General features: G+C 39.4%; 1 protein-coding gene across 14 annotated transcripts in view; it reads left to right on the plus strand.

Annotated features, from left to right (window-relative positions):
* map2 (microtubule-associated protein 2) overlaps window positions 1-24,996 on the plus strand; it is a 256,918-nt gene that overhangs the window by 196,366 nt on the left and 35,556 nt on the right. For 10 of the 14 annotated variants that reach the window (XM_052024106.1, XM_052024095.1, XM_052024084.1 and 7 more), the window contains 3 exons: window positions 4,890-4,934; window positions 11,868-11,984; window positions 20,839-20,913. In XM_052024106.1, the coding sequence (XP_051880066.1) occupies window positions 4,890-4,934; window positions 11,868-11,984; window positions 20,839-20,913 (237 nt within the window). The remainder of the gene's footprint in view (window positions 1-4,889; window positions 4,935-11,867; window positions 11,985-20,838; window positions 20,914-24,996) is intronic. The other 4 variants (XM_052024161.1, XM_052024196.1, XM_052024141.1 and 1 more) reach the window with 3 other exon arrangements.

The following is a 24,996-nucleotide window of genomic DNA, read 5'->3' on the forward strand; positions in this document are numbered from 1 at the left end:
TTATATATATTATTTTGTACTAATTTGAAAATTAATAAAAAGATTGAAAAAGAAAGTTTTAGGCCCCATATCTAAGGAAAGATGTGTTGGAGAGGGTCCAGAGGAGGTTTATGAGAATGATCCCGGGAATGAAAGCGTTAACATACAAGGAGCATTTGATGACCAAGGGCCTGTACTCGCTGGAGTTTAGAAGGATGGGGGGGGGGGGGGGATCTCATTGAAATCGACCGAATATTGAAAGGGCTGGATAGAGTGGATGTGGAGAGGATGTTTCCAGCAGTGGGAGAGTCTAGGACCAGAGGGCACAGACTCAGAATAGAAGAACGTCCCTTTAGAACAGAGATGAGGAGGAATTTCTTTGAGGAGGAATTCATTGTCACAGACAGCTGTGCAGGCTAAGTCATTGGGTATATTTAAAGCGAAGCTAGATAGGTTCTTGATTAGTAAAGGCGTCAAAAGTTATGGGGAGAAGGAAGGAGAATGGTGTTGAGAGGGAAAAAATAAATAAACCATGATTGAATGGCAGAATAGACTCGATGGGCTGAATGGCCTAATTCCGCTCCTATGTCTTATGGTTGGAGGAACTCAACGGTTCAGGCAGCATCTGCGGAGGGAAATGGACAGTCAACGTTTCGGTCAAGACTCTTCATCTGGACTGACAAGATGGTTCTGCTACGGACACAGCCCTAAGGAACTCCTGCTGTAATGTCCTGGGGCTGAGATGATTGAGCTTCAGCAATCAAAGCCATCTTTCTTGGTGCAAGGTGTGACTCCAACCATTGGTATTTTTTTCCCCTTGATGCCTTCAGTTTTCCCAGTGTGCCTTGTTGCTGCACGCCACCAAGTGTGATTTTGATATCAAGAGCAGTCACTCCTGCCTTGCGTCTGGAATTCAGTCTTTGGTTCATGCTTGGACAAGGGCTGTGATGAGGTTTTGCGCTGAGTTGTCTTGGCAAAATCCAAGATGGCATTAGTGAGCAGATTATTGACAAGTAAATGCCACTTGATAGCATTGCTAATGAATCCTTCCATCACTTTGCTGATGATTGAGTGTACATTGGGTGATATTAGCCAAATTGGATTTGCCCTGCCCTGCTTTTTGTGAACAGAACATACCTGTATCAATTTGCCATTAGCGAATTCATTAAGACGTTTCTAGTCAGTCTGATAGATGGGCTCAAAATTTGGCCTTTGTATTAAAGGTGACCTCACCCTACTCTGTTTTTCAGATATTCTAAAAATGCAGCATTAACTTAATGAATTTTGCTTATTCCTCACTCCTTTCCAGGTTCCATGCTGTGCTTTCCACAGGAGACTGTAAAGTCAAGGTCATGACCTTCTATTTGAACTCATTGGATGATGATGTAATGTTTGCTGCCATTAACCTTGCACTTTCACTACTTTGTTGTTGTGGGGAAGAAAGCTTTGGGTTACTCCTAGTCAATATAAATAATGTTTCCTGAAATGAAGTGCAATAACTTTCGCTATAAAAGGAATGCCTTTGCTTTATCTTTTCCTAAGGAAACAGGTTTCTTCTCTGCTGATCTGGATGAGCAGTTTAAGTGCACTTCCTCCTGGAGAGGATTTGTAAATAAGTTTGTACTTGATCAGAGAATAAAGTGCCATGCGTATCTAAGTAATCTATGTCCCATGAGCGAGAAGCCATTTGGATTTGAAAAGCAAGCATGATTCCATCAATTGAGGACATGGGGTATGGCATGGTGAATGTTGTTTATTTTAGAAAGGTCTTGGAGTTTAGTAGCACTATGGTGAGCAATCTTGGGATTTGGTAGAATTGGAGGGGTGGAATAGCTCCATAAAATTTTAGCAGCATTCAAGAGAAGATTGTCTGGTGTCAATGGCATTAGTGGGTGATCTCTCCAGGCATGGAATCCTGTTTTAATTAAATTGATGTGTGAAAAGTAACCAAATTTTGTTTTCCTTTATTGAATTAACTCATGAAATAAACTACCTTAATGAAAAGTGAATATGAAGATTCCATTCACCCTTTCATCCCCAGGCCGGAAGGCAAACATACAGATATTTTTAGTAAGTTTTCAATTTCTCACTTCATTTCGAGTCTCATTAACTCTCTTGCTTTCATTCACATGTTCTGTTTCAGCGTAGAACAATCCAGGAACAAGCTCCACCAATGAAAGAGCTGTAAAAGGCTTTTTATACCTGGCTAAACCATGCACGAGGGGCTGAATGGCCTACTTCTGTTTCTTAAATTCTTTTAAATTAATTGGAAAAAATTAAAATGACTAAAATAGAGGAGTAAAACCAAGTCACTTATATTTACCTTTGCATCTGGTTCAGAAACTGCATTCAAATAGGCCCTTGTTTGATACGTTAACTGTGGCTGGCATATTGCTGAGAAGCCTAATACAAAGTGCATCTGGTCCCTTGGCTCATTACTGAGCTCTGTTGCAGGTCTTGGTGCTGATTGCAACAGGGGAGTGGGAGTTAAGATGTGCCAACAGCTGATCAGGTTCGGTGTGTAGACTTTTAGTTGATAGATGTCTGTCGAGCAAGAGCATGATCCCAGCATTGAAAATTCAATAAAACGATTAAAATAGTTATCAAATTTAAACAGTTGAAGATTTAAAAAACTTTTCACTAAATTCAGTTCATTCAAAAAAAAGGAAAATCTTCTTCACAGCTGTCCCTGAAATCAATGAGCTCACTTGTTCCTGTGCCAGTTCTAATTTAGAACTGGCTCAGGAGACAAATTCTCCTGGAGAACCACAGCAAGTTCACGTTCGGTCTTTGGACACAGCAAGTCGACAGTGTTTGGGTGTGGTTAGATGAACCCCACCACACAGTGACCAGCAAGTTCATACTTTATCGTTTGCACGGGAATCTAGAACTGCCTGCACTTGGTGACTAGGGGTGATGGTGGGGGAGGAAAGGAAGGACTCCTACTCCTCAAACACTGTATTTAGCATTCACCATGCAGATGCACCCCAAACCCTCACAAGAAGAGATAACAGTAGTGCTGATATAATTGAATAAACTGAATTTTGAAAACAGTGTGACCTCGCGTCTACGATAATCTTGCGGAAACATGATTTAGATTTGCAGTGCGTGTGTACAACTTTTCAAATGGGGATTGCCTTACTACACTGCAGAGTATGGTCACTGGTGCTATTTTTCGGGCAATCCTCTTTCCCTCCCCGTTGGTATCTGGCGTTTTAGAAATAAGGTCATTCCAACAACAACAACTATGGATCGTTGTAGAAAGTTTAAATTAAAAACAAATTAGCCACCTTACTGGCTATGGTCTGGTGTATTTTCAGTGTCTAGTTCATTAATTTATGTATGACTTTTGACTCAATGGCTGTACTATATGACTAGAATAATTATGGAAATCCATTTTAATTCAAAACATGTCACACAAGTGTATTTTTCTTCCATATTCAGGTCCACAAAACTGAAACAGGGAACGTACATTGGAGAATTAAAGTGTACAGTGAATCTATAAGGCCATCATTACCTTGCCCTTTCCTCATCAAGACACTAGTATCAGTTTGACTTGCATGACATATGACAGGCCTGATTCCTAATGTGATCTCTGATACAGTGTGGTGCATTTTCTTTTAAGAAATCGCCAGTTGGCCATAAGAAATAGAAGCCACGGGAGTATGTGGCTCCTCGAAGCTAATTCTGAAACGTCAACTTTGCCTTTCAATCCCGAAGTATTCATATACATCAGTCTCAGCCTGGAATGTACGCAGTGACTAGACATCCACAGTCTTTTGGGGTAGAGATATTTGTAACCTTTTGATTAAAGAAATTGCTGCTAAATTTCAGATCACTCGTACTATATTCAGATGAGTTGCAGGAAAGATTTTTTAGATGAGAAGGATGCATGACATGGTGCAGGTAGTAGTATTACTCATGGCTGGATCTCAGATCGTATTATGCAAATACTGATTTCCAACTAATAAGGAATAACTACAGGTAAGGTGCAAGGTTATAAAAGGTCATCTGTTTGCAGTTCTCTACTTCCCTCAAGTATTTAACAAATGGTTTGACAATTTGATCAACAACACAAAAGAATTTCTATTCATATTTCATAAATTCTGAATATTTTGTGATTTTTAGCATCAGAAATCTAGATATAAACAGTGAAAATGTTCTCCAAAAAAGTCTGTTCTGCAATGTCACTGATGTATCAGATATAGTTTATTATTTTCTAAGTCTTTTGCACATTTGGCTAGCTATGGTGTTTCTTACATTCATTTTTAAAGAACAGTCGCTTACTCTAATAATTCTGTGTAGTATTGTGCCTTCAATACACTGGGACTGGAGGGATAGAAATCAACATAAAATCAAATAAGGGAGTACCTGGTTTTCAGTAGGTGTGATAACAGTCCATTGAACAGCTGTTGAACTGACTAAACACAACAATTTACATAGAACAGTGTGTACATGTGCAGACACCTTGGTTATTTCAAGGTAACCTGTAATTGTGCTTGTCCATCACTAAATCTGCCATGACAATTGTTCCAGTGAGTCAAATGATATGATAAATTATACAAGATTAGTTGGTCCACTTGACTTAACTGCAGGTATTATGTTGTAATCTTTATATTCAAATGTATTAATAACACTTAACCAAACCAAAATTGGTAACTGTAAGAGCAGGAAATGCCAGGGTTCACATAACAGTGGCACCATTTTCCATGCATTTATTTAAGTGACATAATACTGTGCCCCAGTGCTCTGTGTATTTTGTCAGGCAAATCACTTGCCTTTCATTTTGCAATTGTTGCAATCACATTTCATGTGCAGCATGTAACTTTTATTCTCAAGCTGATGTATATATGCCTTAAACTGATCCTTTCTTCTTTGCCTTGTCTACTTTTCTATTTACTTTCTTGCAGCGTCTGAAAGAACTTCTGACAATAAATCAGTTCCTGCAACAGAAGGTACAATTTCTGACTTGCATTGTGTTCATAATCAGATGTACAGATGTATTGCTCAAGTTCTTAAAACATTCAAATTCATACTGTTTTGTACTTCATCCATTAATTATTACTTAATGTATTGTTCCACCTTTAAAAAAAATGGATTTTTTATATGCCAAATAAGTATCGAACTGACCTGAATGAACATTGTCATCAACAAGTGGATTTGTCTTCTCTCAGTGACATAAAACTGGGTCATGGCAAATACACAGCCTGCTTCACAACACACTCCATGACCTCAGTCACAGAATAAAGTAGGCCACTGATTTGTATGAATCAGTTTTGCACTACTGGAGAAGACCAATTTTTTTTCCCCATTGTGATGGGCAGAATTTTTCAGGATAGACTTTACCCAGGATAAATCTCAGGAGGCCAAAAGAATAGAATGTGGAGTCTTGAAGCAAAGAAGTATTGAGTGTTTGCCGTAAAGAAGAGTTAAAGATGCAGTGCACATGATGTTGCAATGGAAGGAATGAAGGTCTTCTGTAAAGGTTGGGATATGTGAGGATTGGCGCTCAACTGTGGATCAGGTTGTGTACTCATAATACTTAGTTCAGTTTCAGAGAATAGTCAGGGTGGAACCCAGATCAGTGGTCATTTGAGTTTGGCTGCAGCCAATTTGGATACCATTGGTTGTCTTTGAGTTTATTTAAAGGTAATTCCTTGGTTATCAATAATTTGACGTTGATCATGCAGTCAATTAATACAGAGGTGTTAATAACAGTTAGAGGTGATAGTGGAGGAGTGGTCATTCTGAATGATTCAGCAGACAAATGGAATGTTTTTACATCCCTTTGGATAATGTACATGAGGGACATAGTGCAAATGAGAAGAGAAGTGACGTGAGCTGAATGATTCAGTGAATGAGACATTAATCTTTTACCACAATGTCCAGATAATTATTTCTTATTTACAGGTTTGTCCTGTTTGAATATTTTGATGGATTGGAATGGTCTGTACTTAGCATTGCTCCATTAAATCCATACCTCAAGGTCAGCAGTTATCAGTGCCCCTGGAGCCCAGATTTAAATTCTGTATGTGATTTCCGTATTTAACATCATTACAAACTGGGGAGGCTCAAATCTCACGCATTTCAATTTAATGCCAGTATTTTTGATGGTAAATCAAAGTTTTTTGTGTACAATATGTTGGACCATAGATGATTTGATTTTTAAAAATTGTACTTTTGAAAATAGGATCTTACATAACTGAATGCTGTTTGATATTGTGTGTGCTGTTGGTAGGCCATGCGTGAAAAGTAGTGGGTATGATCAGGCTCATCTCTGTATCTATCATTGGGTTACTGTTAGTGAACATAGTAATTATTTTGTTCATACAGTTCAGATTTAATATTTTCACAGTATTCGCTCATAGAGTCAAAGATGCAGCATGGAAACAGGCCCTTCAGCACGAGTCCACGTCAACCATCAACCACCCGTTTACACTAATCTAATCCTTTTTTATTCTCCCCAAATTATCATCAACCCCCCCACCCCCCCAGATTCTGCCATTCACATACATACCAAGGTCAATGTATGCATGTCCTTGACAAGAGAGGGAACTGAAGCACCCGGAGGGAATCCATGCGGTCACAGGAAGAACATGCAAACTCCACACAGCTAGCACCCAATATTTTTAATTGATTGTTTTATTCAATCCAGTGCTTTATACTCTGGACAACTGATGTCCTTTATCAAGGTTAAATTAATATCACCAGTGGTGATACAATGTTGCTCGTAGATCACTGAGTATATCAAGTTTGTCATCCCTTGTTTTTGCATGTTATTTGTGGTTTGATCAGGTTCTTAAAGCACGGTACAAAGGGATGACCTGGAGTGAGTCGCTTTGGTGCTCTGCCTTGTGTTTTTGTGGTCAGTGAGTTAAATCTAGATACCTGTAGCTGTAACAAGGAAGAAAGAGAGAAAAATAGAAATTTGCCCCAACCTACAAACATTGAGAGCGATCAGATTCAGAGCATTAGTAAAAGCATGGGAAAAGCTTGTCTGTGCCATAGTGAGCAAACACCACCACTGGAGGAAAAAAAAGTCTTCCTTTCATTAACTATTTTACTAAAACCCTGTAAGGGAAACGTACTATACCCGTAGAATAATATTATAATACTCATAAGATGTGAAGTTTTTCACTTTAGGTGGAATTGCATTCCAGGCCAGACTGTGATTGCAGTGAATATGTTTGTTTTAATAATAGTGGGTTTGAAAAAAAACAAAATAACCACTGATATCTAATTGTATATAGTATCAATTAGAAAACCAAAGAATTAAGTACTAATTTATTAGCTTCCTTTTATTTTGATAAGATGGTAAACATGTAATTTAATCTTTCATTTTCTAAATTACTTTCAAACTGAATTTTTACTTCAATTTTTTTTCTCTTTGCTTTTCAGTCCGTTTCTGTTTTCCATGTCCTGCGTTCTCCTATTTTTGTGCATTTGTTTCTCCATTATGCTTGTTCATTTTATTTCAATCTTTTTATTGACCATTTGATTCTTACTTCATGCTGTGGTTGCTGGGATTGCTATCATGCAAGAGCAATGAAATGAGTCACCGGAAATTACTGCACTGACAAAACATTATTTATTAGCTTAGTGTTAATGTGTTAGTGCACTGCAAATTACTGTATAATTGATACGCTCCAAGATACAAAATCAATATTGCATCTTGGGCTTCATGAATACCATATAGACAAACCCATTTTCACCAATGAATGATAAAGATAAGAAATAATGGAGACAGAAATATTGTCAAATTAGAGAGAGAAAGCAAAATACAGTGGACTTAAGGAAAAGAGTGAAGAGAAAAAAATTAAAAGTTAAGAAGGAAAAATCAAAAGAAAAGGACATTTTTACCCAGTTTTATTTGAGGATTGTTGTTTTGATCGTTGAGAAGTTTAAAAGGCACTTGGACAGATACATGAAAAGGAAAGGTTTAGAGAGATAAGGGCCATACATGGGCAAATGGGACTAGCTTAGATGAGAATCTTGGTCGGCGTGGACCAGTTGGGCAGAAGGGTCTGTTTACGTGCTGTATAACTCTAAGTTAATGATTAAGCAGCAGCATCAGTATGTTGAACGTGCAAAATACAAAAGAATAGAATCAGTGTCCAAATCAATCATAAGGGAACATAATGGAACAGCACCTTTGCACTGCCTTCATAGGAAACAATGAATTGATAGACAAGTAAACATGAACCAATCTGAGTAGATTGATGCAATGATAATGGAGTTGTTGACTAATGATAGCAATCACTCTCTATCAATTAGTCTGCAAGCGACCCAGAAATGACATGATGAAGGCAGCCTTCAAAATGACAAGGCGGCCTTTGGGGGCTAAAGATTCAAAATTTCCTTCGCCCTCTCATTTACCTCATCATATCTCAAATTATTCACACATTGTAGCTATTTCAGTATCTCAAAATGGCTTTTCACACTGAAACTTATTACTTTTCAACCTCCGAGTGATGGGTAAAATTGGAATAGTATACCTCGAAGACAAAGTTTAAAAAAAAACTGCTTGGGACAATTCACTGCCAGCTAGAATATGACTACATAGCTTCACAACTCCCCCAAGCCTCCTAGCTGAATGCCCCACCAAGTCATATCCTTAACGGGGTCTCTGCAAGATTATTTGCAATCTCTATGTGGGATTCATTTTGTTATTGTTGTAAATCCGGCAATTTTGTGTCATGCCAGTTGTTTCAACAGAGGGCCACACAATGAGAAAGTACTTCCTCAGTTTGGCAAAGTAGTACAAGTTGTCCAGCAGTTTGTAAAGAGTCAGACGTGGAGCATTTCTTTCTGGTGATTACTATGCTGTAATCCTAAAAAATTTCTGGCTTTTGAAAATGTAACTAAGCCCAAGTGTGAAACTGTCTAAAATTATGACAAATCTTCTGATATTCTTAGGCTCATAGATGACATTGGTTTTGAATTTCCTAAATTATTTACAGCTACCTGGATACTGTAGACTTGTTCTAGGATCAAACAGGGATATGTCATAAGATCATAAGACATAGGAGCAGAATTAGGCCATTCGGCCCATCGAGTCTGCTCCACCATTTGATCATGGCTGATTTATTTTTCCCTCTCAACCCCATTCTCCATCCTCCCTGTAACCATTGACACCCCTACTAATCAAGAACCTATCAATCTCTGCTTTAAACATACCCAATGACTTGGCCTCCACAGCTGTCTGTGGCAATGAATTCTACAGATTCACCACTCTCTGGCTAAAGAAATTCCTCTTTATCTCTGCACTGAAGGGAGGTCCTTCTATTCTGAGGCTGTGCCCTCTGGCCCTAGACTCTCCCACTACTGGAAACATCCTCTCCACTTACACTGTATCGAGGCATTTCATATTTGGCAGGTTTCAATGAGATCTCCCCCCTGCCCCCCCCCCCCCCCCCCCCCTGTCCTTCTAAACTCCAGCAAGTACAGGCCCAGAACCATCAAACACTCCTCGTACGTTAACCCTTTCATCCCCGGGATCATTCTCGTAAATCTCCTCTGGACCCTCTCCAATGCCAGCACATCCTTCCTTAGATATGGGGCCCAAAACTACTCTCAATACTCCAAATGTGGTCTGACCAATGCCTTATAAATCCTCAGCATTACATCCTTGTGTTTATATTCTAGTACTCTCAAAATGAATGCTACCATTGCTTTTGCCTTCCTTACTACCAACTCAACCTGCAAGTTAACCTTTAGTGAATCCTGCACTAGGACACCCAAGTCCCTTTGCACCTCCGATTTCTGAATTCTCTCCCCATTTAGAAAATAGTCTGTGCTTTTATTCCTCCTACCAAAGTGCATGACCATACACTTCCCTACACTGTATTCCAACTGCCACATATTTGCCCATTCTCCTAACCTGTCCAAGTCCTTCTGCAGACTCCCTGCTTCCTCAACACTACCTGCCCCTCCACCTATCTTTGTATCATTTGAGTCTTTGCCACTAAGCCATCAATTCATTATCTAGACATTAACGTATAACGTGAAAAGTAGCGGACCCAACACTGACCCCTGCAGAACACCACTAGCAACCAGCAGCCAACCAGAAAAGGCCCCCTTTATTCTCCCTCTTTGCCTTCTGCTAGTCAGCCAATCTTCTATCCATTGCTAGTACCTTACCTGTAATACCATGAGCAGCTATCTTGTTTAGCAAACTCATGTGTGGCACCTTGTCAAAGGCCTTCTGATAATCCAAGGAAACAATATCCACTGGCTCTCCTTTGTCTATCTTTCCTGTTACTTCCTCAAAGAATTCCAACAGATTTGTCAGGCAAGATTTCCCTTTAAGGAAACCATGCTGACTTCGGCCTATTTTATCATGTGCTGCCAAGTACCCCGAACCTCATCCTTAATAATGGACTCTAACATTTAATCAACCACTAAAGACAGGCTAACCAGCCTATAAGTTCCTGTCTTTTGCCTCCCTCCCTCCTTAAAGAGTGGAGTGACATTTGCATCATCAGATTGAATCATTCCTCTGATCCATCCTGTTTATTCTTACAATCACAATCTAATGTGAAAACAGAGGTGTTTGCCCTTCAACACTACAACATTTTTATTTTTCATGCTTAACCTGTCCTAAACCATTTTAATTATTTAAATTGCCAGAACATTAATCATTTGTTCTGTTTTTCTTAATATTTATCACTTGTAATTCTTCAGACCCCCTTTTGCTGAGCATGGAATCATTGAATAGCTATGGCACAGGAGGAGACCATTGAGCACATTAAGTCTCTACCAGCTTCTAATAGAGCATCCAGTCAGTTCCATTTTCCTGCTCTTCCCTAGAGCCCTCCAAATTGTTCTCCCTCAAGTGTTTATCCAATTCCCTTTGGAAGGTATTGATTGACTCTGTTTTTCTTGCCCTTCCTGTCAGTGAATTTCAGATCCTTAACTGCTGTCTGTGCATGAACATTTTTCCTCACAACTCCCTTTTAACTTTTACCCAGAATATTAAATCAATGTCCCTCTACGTCCCCTACCTCAAGCAGTCAGAGTCTTCTGGAGATTAAAACAATTTGTATTTTATGATTCAGTCATGGTTTTCTTTTGTATTTCAAACCCTAGATTAAAATACTTTGTGCATTTTCCTTTAATCTTAAATGTAGTCAGAGGAACATTTTTTTTGCTGCACTCTCGTGTTAATTATATCTGTGTTCTAATGATCTCTTTGTTTCCAATTTCGAGCTCAGTCCTAGCTGCCAATTTTTCTTCCCAGTTTAACCAGTCACTTCATTGAAGTTTAGAAGAGAAACTCAATTTTTAGTTGCAATGAAGTAAACAGTTGTAAAACAATGCAAGTCACACTGTTGTATAACCCAGTCACTATAAAATAGTATTTCTGACTAACCATGAGATACAATACAGATTTGGTAAAACATCGAGAAAGGCAAGAAAGGTGTTTTATTTTCAGCATTAGTTAATCTGACATGATCCAAGGTGTGCCTATATACCCCATTTTAATGCAGTTCATATCTGAATAGTAACATAAGGGTAGGCAAGATTGAGCCAAGTTCCAACTTGGCAACTAAACATAATTTCCTCTTAGCAAAAATAAAATCACATCTGTAGACTATTTCTGCACAATACAGTGGGAGTGTAGCAGATTCATTGAAATGAATGGAATAATGCTTGTGGAATAATAATCTTCCTAAACAGCATATGTACCCATACCGTGAGAATGTACAAGTTTCAAACAATGAATGTGCATTGTAACAAGATATAAAACACATTTCTCTGTCAAGTAAATTTTGACATCTCTGTGTTAATTTCTTTTTTCTTATTTCATTTTTAATTTGGAGGTCCAAGTGCCAAAAACAAATTTGCTCTCACTCAGAAATCGACTTGTTGTTGTTATATTTATTCAGCAGAAGTGATCTCTGCTAGAATTGTGCAGGAAGTCACAGCTGAGGCAGTAGCAGTGCTTAAAGGAGAACAAGTGAAAGATACTGTACCGAGCGACCAGCCGAAACAGCCTTCTACAGGTAAGCAAGATGACCTTGATGGTACAGTAAAACTCGAATAATCCAGCAGCCTCGAGACTTTGGCACCAGACCAGTGGATTTCCTGAACAATTGCATGTCCCTGCTATTAATACCCCAACACACTTGTATTTCACATTTTTTACATGTTACATAGTAGTATAATAGATATTTCAGTGAAGCTAGTTAACTTAAAGGGAACAGGGAACTGAGCCCCAGTGAGTTTAAAGAGAAAGGGAAATGAAATTTGGGGAATTTCAGATTGTAAAATTCACCTTGTAACTTACAACCCAGTCCCCACTCCACTTGCATTCTGGATGACTGTTTCGCTCTCCAGACTAATGAAAGAGTCAGATGCCAAACCATCGAGATTTCCAACCAGTTGGATTTGGGATTATTGGAGTTTTACAGCATTATATTGCTGCCAGGATTTTAAAAATGATAAAGCTTGAAATTTGTGTTGATTTGGATAGTTTCACTGTATAAGATCTCCAAAATAGGACTGGAAAATCTGAAAAGTTGGCACAAAACTCAATTTAAAAAATTCAATAAGTCGCCAATTGTTTAATATACATATGTGTTTTATATGGTTATTGCCACTTATTTGATTTAAGATGTTACCAAACCCTGATTAGACTGCTGTGCTTCAATACGGAAGGCTCTATGTAAGAAGCAAGGACAGAAGTTCACCATTTGGACTTCCAAGCCTGCTCCGCCTGTCATCTAGGTCATGACTGACCTTGTATCTCAGCTCCATTTTTCTGCACTATCCTCGTATCCCTTGATTCCCCTAGTATCCAGAAATCTATCAATCTTTGGCATAAACTCGGTGATTCAGCCCTCCAGAGTGCAGAATTCCAAAACTTTACCACACTCTGAGGGAAGAAATTTCTTCACACCTAAATGGCCTATTCTTATTCTGAGATTGTTTACCCCTGGTTCCCAGCTCCACAGCCAGGGACGCATCCTCTCTCCATCCAGATTGTCAAGCCCAAAAGAATTTTAAGTTTCATTAAGATCTCCTTTAAAATACAGGCACAGCTATCATGGGTCAAAGGGCCTGTTCCAGTGCTGTACTTTTCTCTGGTTTATATCCACAATGATCCCTGTATTGTAATTATATTCTTTCTTAGGTTTGGGGGCAGTCTGTGCACAATACTTCAGCTGCAGTCTCACCAAGGCCCCTATGTAAACATCTGCAAATGCGTGCTCAAATCCTCTCCTAATACAGGCCAACAAACCATCTGTCTTCCCAATTGTTGTTACATCTACATGTTGGCTTTCAGTTACTTCTGTACAAGAACACTTGGTTCATTTGACCGTAAACAGTGCCCAATTTCTCATCGTTTAAAATATATACTCAATTTTTCTGTCTTCTCCACCAAAGTGAATAACTTCATATTTGCCTATATTATTTGACATCTGCTTTATTCTTGCCCACTCAATCAGTTTATCTGTTTTCTCTTAGACCCTCTTTATATCCTCCTCCTTATTCATAATCTCACCTAGTTTTGTATTATTTGCAACATCACATTTGGTTCTTTCAGCCAAACTGTTTATATGAATTGTAAATTCAAATGCAAATCCTGCAGCACAGCACTTGGCACAGCCTGCCATTCTGAGGACTATCCTTTTATCCCCACTCTTTGCTTTCTGGCTAATAAGCAACTCTCAATCCATGCAAAATATCGCTCTCAGCTCTGTATACTGTAAGCTTTTTGACCAATCTCCTTTGTGGGCCCTTATTGAATGACCTCTGGAAATTCAAATACACCATAACCAGGGTTCCTCTTTATCTACTTTGATGGTCAAATTCTCAAAGACCTCACGTCCATGACATGATGGTCGATGAGAGGAGAGGCCATTCTGGATCTGGTACTGGGCTATGAACCTAGTCAGGTGTCAGATCTCTTGGTAGGTGAGCATTTTGGAGACAGTGACCACAACTCCCTGACCTTTAGCCTTGCCTTGGAGAGGGATAGGAGCAGACGGTATGGGAAAGTATTTAATTGGGGGAGGGGGAATTATGCTGTTAGGCAGGAACTTGGCAGTGTAAGTTGAGACCAGAAGTACTCAGGGAAATGCAGAATGGAAATATGGAGGTTGTTTAGAGATCACTTGCATGGGGTTCTGGATAGGTTTGTCTCATTGAGGCAGGAAAAGGATGGTAGGGTTAAGGAACCATGGTTGACAAGAGATGTGGAATATCTAGTGAAGAGGAAGAAAGAAGCTTACTTAAGGTTTAGGAAGCAAGGATCAGACAGGGCTCTAGAGAGTTGCAAGGTAGCCAGGAGGGAGCTTAAGAATGGACTTAGGAGAGCTAGAAGGGGACACGAGAAGGCTTTGGCAAGTAGGATTAAGGAAAACCCCAAGGTGTTTTACTCGTATGTGAAGAACAGGAGGATGACTAGAGTGAAGGTAGGACCGATTAGGGATAGAGGAGGAAACATGTGCCTAGAGTTGGAGGAGGTAGGGGAGGTCGTTAATGAATACTTTGCTTCAGTATTCACCTGTGAGAGTGACCTTGATGTTTGTGAGGACAACATAAAATGGGCTGATAAGCTAGAACATGTTGATGTTAAGGAGGAGGATGTGCTGGAACTTTTGAAAAGCATTAGGATGGATAAGTCCCCGGGGCCGGACTGCATATTCCCCAGGAATCTACAGGAAGCAAGGGAAGAGATTTCTGAGCCCTTGTCAATGATCTTTGCATCTCACTGGCCACAGGAGTAGTACCAGATGATTGGAGGGTGGCAAATGTTGTTCCTTTGTTCAAGAAAGGGAGTAGGGACAACCAGTAAGTCTTAATTCAGTGATGGGCAAATTATTGAAAAAGTTTCTTAGGGACAGGGTTTATGAGCATTTGGAGAAGCATAGTCTGATTGGGGATAGTCAGCATGGCTTTGTGAAGGGCAGGTCATGCCTCACAAGACTGATTGAATTCTTTGAGGATGTGACAAAACACATTGATGAGGGTAGAGCAGTGGATGTGGTGTCTATGGACTTTAGTAAGGTGCTTGATAACGTTCCTCATGACAGGCTCATTCAGAAGGTCGGGAGGCATGGGATCCAGGGAAACTTGACTGTGTGGATTCGGAATTGGCTTGACTATAGGCAGAGGGTGGTTGTAGATGGAGTGTATTCTGCCTGGAGGTCGGTGACCAGTGGTGTTCTGCAGGGATCTGTTCTGGGACCCCTGCTCTTTGTGATTTTTTATAAATGACTTGGGATGAGGATGTGGAAGGGTAGGTTAGTAAGTTTGCAGATGGCACGAAGGTTGATGGTGTTATGGATAGTGTAGAAGGTTGTTGAGGGTTACAATGGGACATTGATAAGATGCAGAGCTGGGCTGAGAAGTGTCAGGTGAAGTTCAACCTGGAAAAGTGTGAAGTGATTCACTTTGGAAGGTTGAATTTGAAGGCAGAATACAGGGGTAATGGCAGGATTCTTAGCAGTGTGGAGGAACAGAGGGATCTTGGATCCAAGTCCATAGATCCCTCAAAGTTGCTGTGCAAGTTGATAGGGTTGTTAAGAAGGTGTATGGTGTGTTGGCCTTCATTAGTCAGTGTATTGAGTTCAAGAGCCATGAGGTAATGTTGCAGCTCTATAAAACCCTGATTTAGACCACAGTTAGGACATTGTGTTCAGTTCTGGTTGCCTCACTATAGAAAGGATGTGGAAGCTTTAGAGAGGGTGCAAAGAAGATTTACCAGGATGCTGCCTGGATTGGAGAGCATGTCTTATGAGGATAGGTTGAGCGAGCGAGGGCTTTTCTCTTTGGAGTGAAGGGGGATGAGAGGAGACCTGATTGAGGTGTACAAGATGCTAAGAGGCATAGATCAAGTAGACAGCCTGAAGCTTTTTCCCAGGGCGGAAATAGCTAACATGAGGGGACATAATGTTAAGGTAATTGGAGGAAAGTACAGGGGGGGATATCAGAGGTATGTTTTTTTTACACAGAGAGTGGTGGGTGCATGGAACACAGTGCTGGCAGAGGTGGTGGAGGCAGATACATTAGGGACATTTAAGAGACTCTTAGCTAAGCACGTGGATGATAGAAAAATGGAGGGGTACATGGGAGGGAATGGTTGGATTGATCTTAGAGTAGGTTAAAAGGTTGGCACAATATCGTGGGTTGAAGGGCCTGTACTGTGCTGTAATATTCTATGTTCTAAATCCATGTTGACTATGCTCAGTCATGCTATTCCCTTAAGCAATTTACCCTGAGGTTAATTAGCACAAGCAAAACCCCACGTACACTGGAAATCTGAAATAAAATATAGAATTCAGGGACTATTGACCAGAAGTTTTGAGAAGACCTCGACCTGAAAGCTTAACAATTTCTCTCACGAAAAATGTTCTCTGAGCTGATGAATATTTTTGATGTTGTCTGTGATAATTTGGCTTCTTCCTTCTCAGCAATACTGATGCTTTTGAAGTCTCTTTTTGCATTTTACTAAAAACAAGTTGAAGGAGTTAAGTTTTCTTTTTATTTTAAAATTAAAACTGGTATATCAGCCAGTAGAGCCCGTCCTCCCAGAGACTCCCTTTTTTATGTCACTAGTAAATGTCTGTAGCAATTGAGAAGAAGTGAGAATGTGAACTTTGCTGTACTATACTTGTATGTATACAATACTACTAGGAAGGGTTTAAACTAGATTGCCGGGGGGTGGGATCCAAAGTAGAAGTGAGGCAATTGAGAGGCAGGATAGTGATAGAGAAGACAGCGAAAGCAAATTGAACAGGTAGGACAGGAAGGAGCATGGCCAAGAGTGAGGAAAGTTGGTTGGATTAAATTTCATTTGCTTTAATGCTACAGGTCAGACAGGTAAGGTGGATGAACTTAGGGTATGGATAGGAACATGGGATTGGGATATTATAGCCATTACAGAAACATAGCCAAGTGAAAAGCAGGAGTGGCAGCTTAATGTTCCGGGATACAGGTGCTTTGGGCAAGATAGAGGTGGAGAGCAGAGAGGAGGAGGAGTTGCTTTTTTGATTAAGGGGAACATCATGGCAGTAGCTGGAGATGACATTACTGAATATTCATCTGGTGAGGCTTTGTGGGTGGAACTGAGAAATAAGAAGGGGATGATCACTTTGTTGGGATTGTACTATAGGCCCCCAAGTAGTCCTCAGGAATTAGAGGAACAAATGTGCAGGGAGACTGGGGAGAGTTGTAATGACAGGGTTGTCATTGTAGGAGATTTTAACTTTCCTAACATTGATTCGATTGCCTTGGTGTTGAAGGTCTAGATAGGGTGGAATTTATTCAGTGTGTTCAGGAAAGTCTCCTCAGGCAGTAAATAGAGGGCCCTACCAGGGAGGGGGCAAAGCTTGATCTACTTCTGGGAAATAAGGAAGGGCAAGTGACTGAGGTCACAGTAGGGGAGTACTTTGGGACCAGTGATCATAGGTCCGCTAATTTTAAAATAGTTATGGAAAGGGACAGAACTGGTTCGCAGGTTCGAGTTCTGAAATGGGGCAAGATGAATTTTGACGCTATTAGACAGGAGCTTGCAATGGTTGCTTGGTGCAAGGGGACCTCTGGCAAGTAGGAGGTTTTTAAAAGTGAGATAGCAAGAGTTCAAGGACAACGTGTTCCTGTTAAAGTAAAAGGCAAAACTGCTGGGGGTTGGGAACCCTGGATGTCAAGGGATATTGTAACTCTGGTCAAAAATAAGGAGGAGGCTTGGGTCACATACAGGCAGCTGGGATCAAGTGAATCATTGGAGGTATATAGAGGATGCTGGAGTATACTCTAGAAGGAAATTAGGAGGGCCAAGAGGGGACATGAGATGGCTTTGGCAGAAAAAAATTAAGGAGAATTCTAAGAGATTTTTTTTAAGTACATTCAGGAAAAAAGAGTGACTGGGGAGAGAATAGGGCCCCTCGAAGACCAAGACGAAAATCTATGTGTGGAGCCGCTGGAGATGGGCAGAGTTCTCAATGATTATTTCTCCTCTGTTTTTACTACGGAGAAAAATGTGAAGACTTGGGAACCCGGCAAAGTTAATGGAAATGTTTTGGGAGCACTCCATATTACAATAGAAGTGGTATTGCGTGTATTAAGATGTAAGAAGGTAGACAAATCTCCAAGTCCAGACAAGGTATATCCAAGAACACCATGGGAAGTTGGAGAAGAAATTGCAGGAGCCCTTGGTGAGATATTTGCAACATTGCTATCCTCTGGCAAGGTGCTGGAAGACTGGAGGATAGCAAATGTTGTGCCTTTATTTAAGAAGGGCTGTAAGGATAGACCTGGTAATTATAGACATGTTAGTTTAACATCCATGGTGGTAAGTTGCTGGAGAGCATTCTGGGGGATAAGATATCATTGTACTTGGAAAGGCAAGGGTTGATTAGGGAGAGCCAGCATGGCTTCATGCATGGGAGATCTTGTCTTACGAATTTGGTTGAGATTTTGATGAAGTGATAAGGAAGGTTGACGAGGGGAGGGCAGTGGACATAGTGTTTATGGATTTCAGTAAGGCTTTTGATGAGGTTCTGCATGGTAGGCAGCTCTGGAAGGTTGGATCGCATGGCATCCAAGGAGAGCTAGCAAACTGGATACAAAATTAGCTGGATGGTAGGAAACAGAGGGTGATGCTGGAAGGATGTTTCTCAGACTACAGGTCTGTGACTAGTGGTGTGCCCCAGGGGTTGGTGCTGGGTCCATTGTTATTTGTCACCTTTATTAATGATTTGGATGAGAAAACAGGAGGAATAGTTCGTAAGTTTGGAGATGACACTAGAATAGGTGGTGTCATAGACAGTGAAGAGGAGTATGAAGAATTGCAGTGGGATCTTGATCGGCTGGGTAGGTGGGCTGAGGACTGGCAAGTGGAATTTAATTCAGATAAGTGTGAAGTGTTGCATTTTGGAAGGACAGATCAAGGTAAGACTTTTACTTTGAATGGCAGGGCCCTGGGTACTGTTGTAGAACAGAGGGATCTTGGAGTACAGGTGCATAGTTCCCTTAAAGTGGAGTCACAGGTAGACAGGGCAGTGAAGAAGGCTTTTCGCATGCTGGTCTTTATCAATCAGGGCATTGAATATAGAAGTTGGGAGGTTATGTTGCAATTGTACAAGACATTGATGAGGCCACACTTGGAGTATTGTGTTCAGTTTTGGTCACCATATTATAGGAAGGATGTGATTAAACTGGAAGGAGTCCAAAAAAGATTTACAAGGATGTTGCCAGGACTTGAGGATCTGAGTTACAGGGAGCGATTAGACTGGTTGGGCCTTTGCTCCGTGGAGCGTAGGAGACTGAGAGGTGATCTCATAGAGGTATATAAAACCATGAGGGGCTTAGAAAGGGTGAGTGGTCTCTTTTCCAGGGTTGGGGAATCGAAAACTAGAGGACATAGTTTTAAGCTTAGAGGTGAAAGGTTTAATAAGAAACTGAGGGGCAACTTTTTTTTACACAATGGGTAGTAGATGTATGGAGCCAGCTACCAGAGGAAGTGGTTGAGGCAGGTACATTAGATACATTTAAGAAGTGTGTGGACAAGTATATGGATGACAAGAGTTCAGAGGAATATGGGCCAAGTGCTGGGAAATGGGATTAGTTTGAATGTACATCTTGGTCAGTTTGAGAGCTGTTTGAAACTGTTAAATGGACTTTCAAAAGCCATTTGATAAAGTGCCACATGTTATGTTTCTTAACAAAATTGAAGCCCAAGGATTAGAAGTACAGGAGCAACATGTAAACAAAAACAGGCAAAGGAAAGGAAAGAAGACTGTTGTAGTGAATGATTAACTGACTGTTTAGCAGACTGGAATGAGGTAAATCAAGCCTGTTCAAAAGATTCGGTACCAATCTGCAGCTTTTTTTCTGAAATAAGTTGGTATTTGGACATGGTATGGACTACAGTTTGAGAATTTGCAAGTTGCATGAAGCTTGGAAGTGTAGACACCAGAAAAGAAGATAATAGATCTCATGGATGTAGAAGGGCTGTTTAAGTGGGTGGATATGAGGAAAAGGAAACTTAATTCAGAAACACGGGGAACAGTATATTTGGTTGAAAGATTAAGCAGAGGCGGTACGTGCTAAATGGTACCATTTTAAGGTAGACATAAATAGCAAAATGTTGGGAGTCTTCCTCCAAAAACCTTTGCATGTAGGAGGACAGCTTAACAAAGCCATTAATGAAGCATATGGGATCTGGGTTTATAAATAGTAGCGTGGAGTATAAAATCAGGAAGCTATGCAAATCCCATATGAAGCATTAGCTCAGCCCCAGCTGGAATATTGTGGATAAAATCTGGCCACCCCACTTTATGAAGGATGTGTAAATGCTATGGGGAGAGAGAGGAAAAGATATTTACAAGAATGGTCCCAGGGTTAATGGATTGTAGGGATAGGCTGGGTAGTTCTTCTTAAAGTAGAAACGGTAAAAGAAGATTTACTAGTGGTGTGAAAGATTTTAAAGGATTTGGAAAGTTAAATAAAGAGAAACTTCTTGAGTTGCTCAGGTTATCATCAGATGATTGATAAGCAACTAGTTAAACTGGGTCTTTTCAACCTTCCTTGCAAAAGCAGTAACACCAGCCTTGAATTTTTAGTTGCAGACTTCTGGTGACAGAAATTTCTGGTGTCATTTAGGAAATCAAATAAATATTATATTAGTAAACAAATGGTCAGAACAGGAAGTTATGAGCACTATTAATCCCATCCCTCATGCCAGCAAACAGCATCAGCAGCTGTGAGTGATCTGAAGCAACCTCACTTCACACTTGTTCTGGCAAAGTTCCTTCACAAGGAATAACAAAAACAGTATATTTTGTATTATTGTATTATTGAGTTTCTATTAAACAGCTGCTTGCATTTTGTTTTGTTTTTAACATGTAGTTGAAGACTTAACCAATTTGCCGCCTTCCCCACCACCATCTCCAGCATCCGAACATTTTGCTGCAGCTGAGAAAGGTAAGAAAATAGCTTTTTTTCATCTCTGTTGAAATTCATAACTCTTTATATACAAATGCTACTGTATTTAGGCATGAATGCATATAAATTGTTGATTGGAAGAAATTCTAATCCAATTTTAAAATATATGTATGTGCCTTTAATTACCGAATTGTGTTCAGCGCTTCCTTGTTCTCATGAAGTGTTTGGACGTCATGTGAAGACCGAATAGATTGTTGGTGCTTGAACAGCAGCAGTGGATGAAACTGGCCATGCAGTAATTGTAAATTCTGACACGTACAAGACAGTGATATTTCAGTGGTAACAGTTACTTTCAAAGCTGTCTGAACAACAGAGACTGGTTTTCATTTAAGACCTGGAAAGCTTTTTTTTGTTATGTGATTGACATTTTAGCAAAACATGCATGTAAAATACACAAATTGTAAAGAATAATGCAGATTCTTTCGTTATAATGTTTGGATTTGTTTAAAAATTCCAGTTGCATTATGGGAATATATAATTAGTTGAAGTGGGAGTAGTGCATGTTGCAACTTTTGTTCTTAGGGGTGGGGGGAAGGAAGTTATTTCCAACCTGTTAGTGGTGATTTCTTTTGTTGTATTTTCATTCTACAGATCTCCCTTCATTTTCTTCAATGTAAAAAAGATAATTTAATGTAAATTGGGGTTAGTAAAAACTGTAGAACAGTGGGAGTGATATTTCAGACCATCTGTTTCTGATTTTGGATTCGTCAACAGTGTTGTTAAATCTGTTCACCATTCAAAATGGGAAGTCAGCAATTATAATGTAGTTCCGTGACAATTGGCACTTTAGATGTGCAATTAAGCAGGAGGTTGACTTCTGAAACAATAGCAAAAAAAAAGGCGAGAAAGAATCAGGAGCTTATCAGCATTTGTGAAGTAAACTGGCAAATTGACATTTCAGATGCTGGTCCTGAACCTGTGCATCCATGTTCTTCCAATATGACCCCTGTCATAATGTTATTGCTCTTAAGTTTCAGCAAACCCCACATTTCTGTGTCCAGGTTTTGCTGGAAACCAAACAATGGGTCCATACCATTTTGCTAGTAATTAAAGGCCTAATTTTCAACTTAATTGACCATTGCTGCTGTCCTTGAAGAAAGCTATGCACATAAAGATGTGGTGATCTTTGCGGAGTGCCTTTCTCTTCTGACATGAATTGCTGTCTAGGGATCCTACCATCCAGCAACAACTGATGGAAACCAATCACTTTCTCACAATTAATTAAGTTTTTAGGGTCAGGGTGTTTGCTAACCATTCTTAGACTGAGTTAGCCATTAGAATCATGGTGGTTTAGTGACTGAATTTTAATAGTCAGATTTCTAGACCATTGATCTGAAGAAGTGACTGCAAGTTCCATCATAAGAGCTGAGGAACTTCAATTAAAGTACTAAGTAAATCTAGACAAAACTAATCTCAGTAACTGTAACAGTGAAACTACCACATTGTCATAAAATCTCATCTGATTAAGGGAAGGAAGGCTGGCATCCTTATCCATCCTTACGTATGTGAATTCAGACCCACCAATATGGTTGATTCTTAATTACCTCCTCAGTTCAGTGGGAATTAGGGATGGACAATAAGAGCTGGCATTGTTAGCGAAGTCCATATTCCCTGGATGAATCAATAAAATAAAACTTAACCTTGTCCAATATGGTCATAGTGACAATAATATCTAAATGGTTGAAATTCCCATTATGTCATCGGTATCACCTGATTTCATTGGACAAATCTTCAACGTGCCACCAATAGAAGGCAGGTTATCACCGACAGCAACTTCAGGATTTCCACATCTGACTGTGCATATGCGTACTCAAGAAGTTGCTGGTATTTCCACAGTGTAATCAGATGAATGTAAAAATAGGGCCAAAATATTTATTACAACAAAATAGAAATAAATTGTGCTTCTGAAAACTTAATTGCAATTTAATAAGATAATTCAGGGGATGAATATCATATAAGCTTGGGCTCAGGTGACTTTAGAAACTTGTTAAGATTAGTATTTGTTTAAAAACTTTTGATAACCTGATTTTATAATAAATATATACGCAAACTTTCGAGTGTGAGCAGCAGAACTATATATTTATTTCAGACATTATATGCTTCCTGGTCAGTTTCATCACACTGAGTAGCTGAACTTTTTTTTTGCTTTGGACATGTGTCTGTTTGTCAAATTATCACTGTGTCTATTTGTAGATTTAGGGATTGAGGTTAAGCAAAAACCTCTCCAAAGGTGCTCAAGCTATCAGCCTACCACCACTCAGGAGAAGCGCAAACTCCTAGCCCCTTCCATTTCTGTTTCTGCTCACGATGAAGAGCCTTACAATTCTGATGAGGAGTACTATGAGCATCCTTTATTCAGTTCCCAATGGACTGCCGCTAGTACACTCCCCTGTGCCACAGTACAACAGGCAGATGAGTTGTGTAGTCAGGACAAAGGTGAACCGAGCATGGTTCCTTATATCTTATTGCCCTTTTCCCATTGTTCCGTCTTGCATGCATTCATCAGTCCAGTTGTCTTACCCACATGGAAGTGAAGTCCCTTGTGTAAATATAAGATGATGCTTAAATACAAAATTACCACTTTTCCAGAAAGTAGCCGGAAAAGATTTAAAAGATATGAAAATTGTGGTATAGGGACATAAGCTATTTTGTAGATACCCATAGAAATACATAAAATATAAATTCACCTTTGTGTTTAAAGCAGAGAAAGCTTGACAGATTTTATTTTATGAAATTTAATGTGTAAAATCTGAAATAGGTGCTAAATGTACACCAAGGTATTCACTTTAATATCATGTTGCATCTTGTTAATGCTAAAAGAGAAGTTTTAAAAGCTTCCAGTTTTGTGTTTGTCCATATTTCCTGCTTTGCCCTACCAGTTACTTTAATGGGGCAGAAGCATCTCAGGCTGGTGAGTCCAGAAGTAGAAAACCTTAGTCTAAATCTCAAGGCAAAGTAGAGGTTGTCTGTATTTTCTGTTAAAGTAAACCAGCAGCTTTCATGTGAAGGCTGTAAATTTCCAATTCAAAGAAAAATATTTAATTTAACAAAATATCAATATTGGATTTTAATCTCTATAAACTTGCTAACTGTAAGCAAATGAACAATTTGATTATTTTCAATAAAATTTATCTGTCCATATAATGGATATATGAAGGTTTTGCAAAACCTCATGTACTTAAAAAAAAATTACATGAAGGAATGAGCCAAAGATAACAGTTGGTAAGGAGCAATCAATTAATTTTCAGGCAGCACTATGACCATTCTCCATATATTGCTCTTCATAATTACCTGTTAGGGAATTGCCTCTATTGAGATTAGATGAATTGCCTCTCATCTCAATGTTACCCTCAGCAGTATCATTCAAAAACACAGCTTCAGTTTTTACTTGCATGCTGTTCATGTGAGCTCCATCTTAGTACCTTCTCTTGGTACGTTTCACGAAGTTTTCTGAATCATTTACTGATATCCAGCATTAGATGAACAGAAATTTCATCAAACATTTATGAAAATGAACCCATTGTCTTTGGACCCCATCATAAAATCTCATCCCTAAGCATCAACTCTTCCTTTCCCGAGAAGCTGCCTGAAATTGAACCAGATAGTTTGCAATTTTGGTGTCATGTTTTGACTTTGAGCTTTGTTGCACATATCTGCAAGATTGTCTGCTGCTACCTCTGTAACACTGCCCTTCCTGTCACGCCTCAATTTAACTGTTACCCTAATCCTTGTTCATGACTTTTTTATTTCAAAAGATTCAAAATATAATCAAGTGGAAATACTTCCAATTATCTAAATCGTATGATATCCCTTATTTTGATGAGCACTTAAAATAAAAATGATTCAAAGAAATGTATCAATCACTTGCATATAATTAGAACTATTTAAATAAGAAGCATGAATGATGCAGAATTTTGCATCTTACCCTGATTATGTCTGAGAAAGCCTTGTGCATTTCAAACCCCATTAGGTCAAAAACATTATGACTGTCAATAAAATTCTACATATGGTTAGAATTAAACTTGGGACTTCCTACATTGGGTAAAACAGTGCATGAATTAT

This window comes from Pristis pectinata, chromosome 1 (genome assembly GCF_009764475.1).
Source record: "Pristis pectinata isolate sPriPec2 chromosome 1, sPriPec2.1.pri, whole genome shotgun sequence".
In the NCBI taxonomy this organism is placed as follows: domain Eukaryota; kingdom Metazoa; phylum Chordata; class Chondrichthyes; order Rhinopristiformes; family Pristidae; genus Pristis; species Pristis pectinata.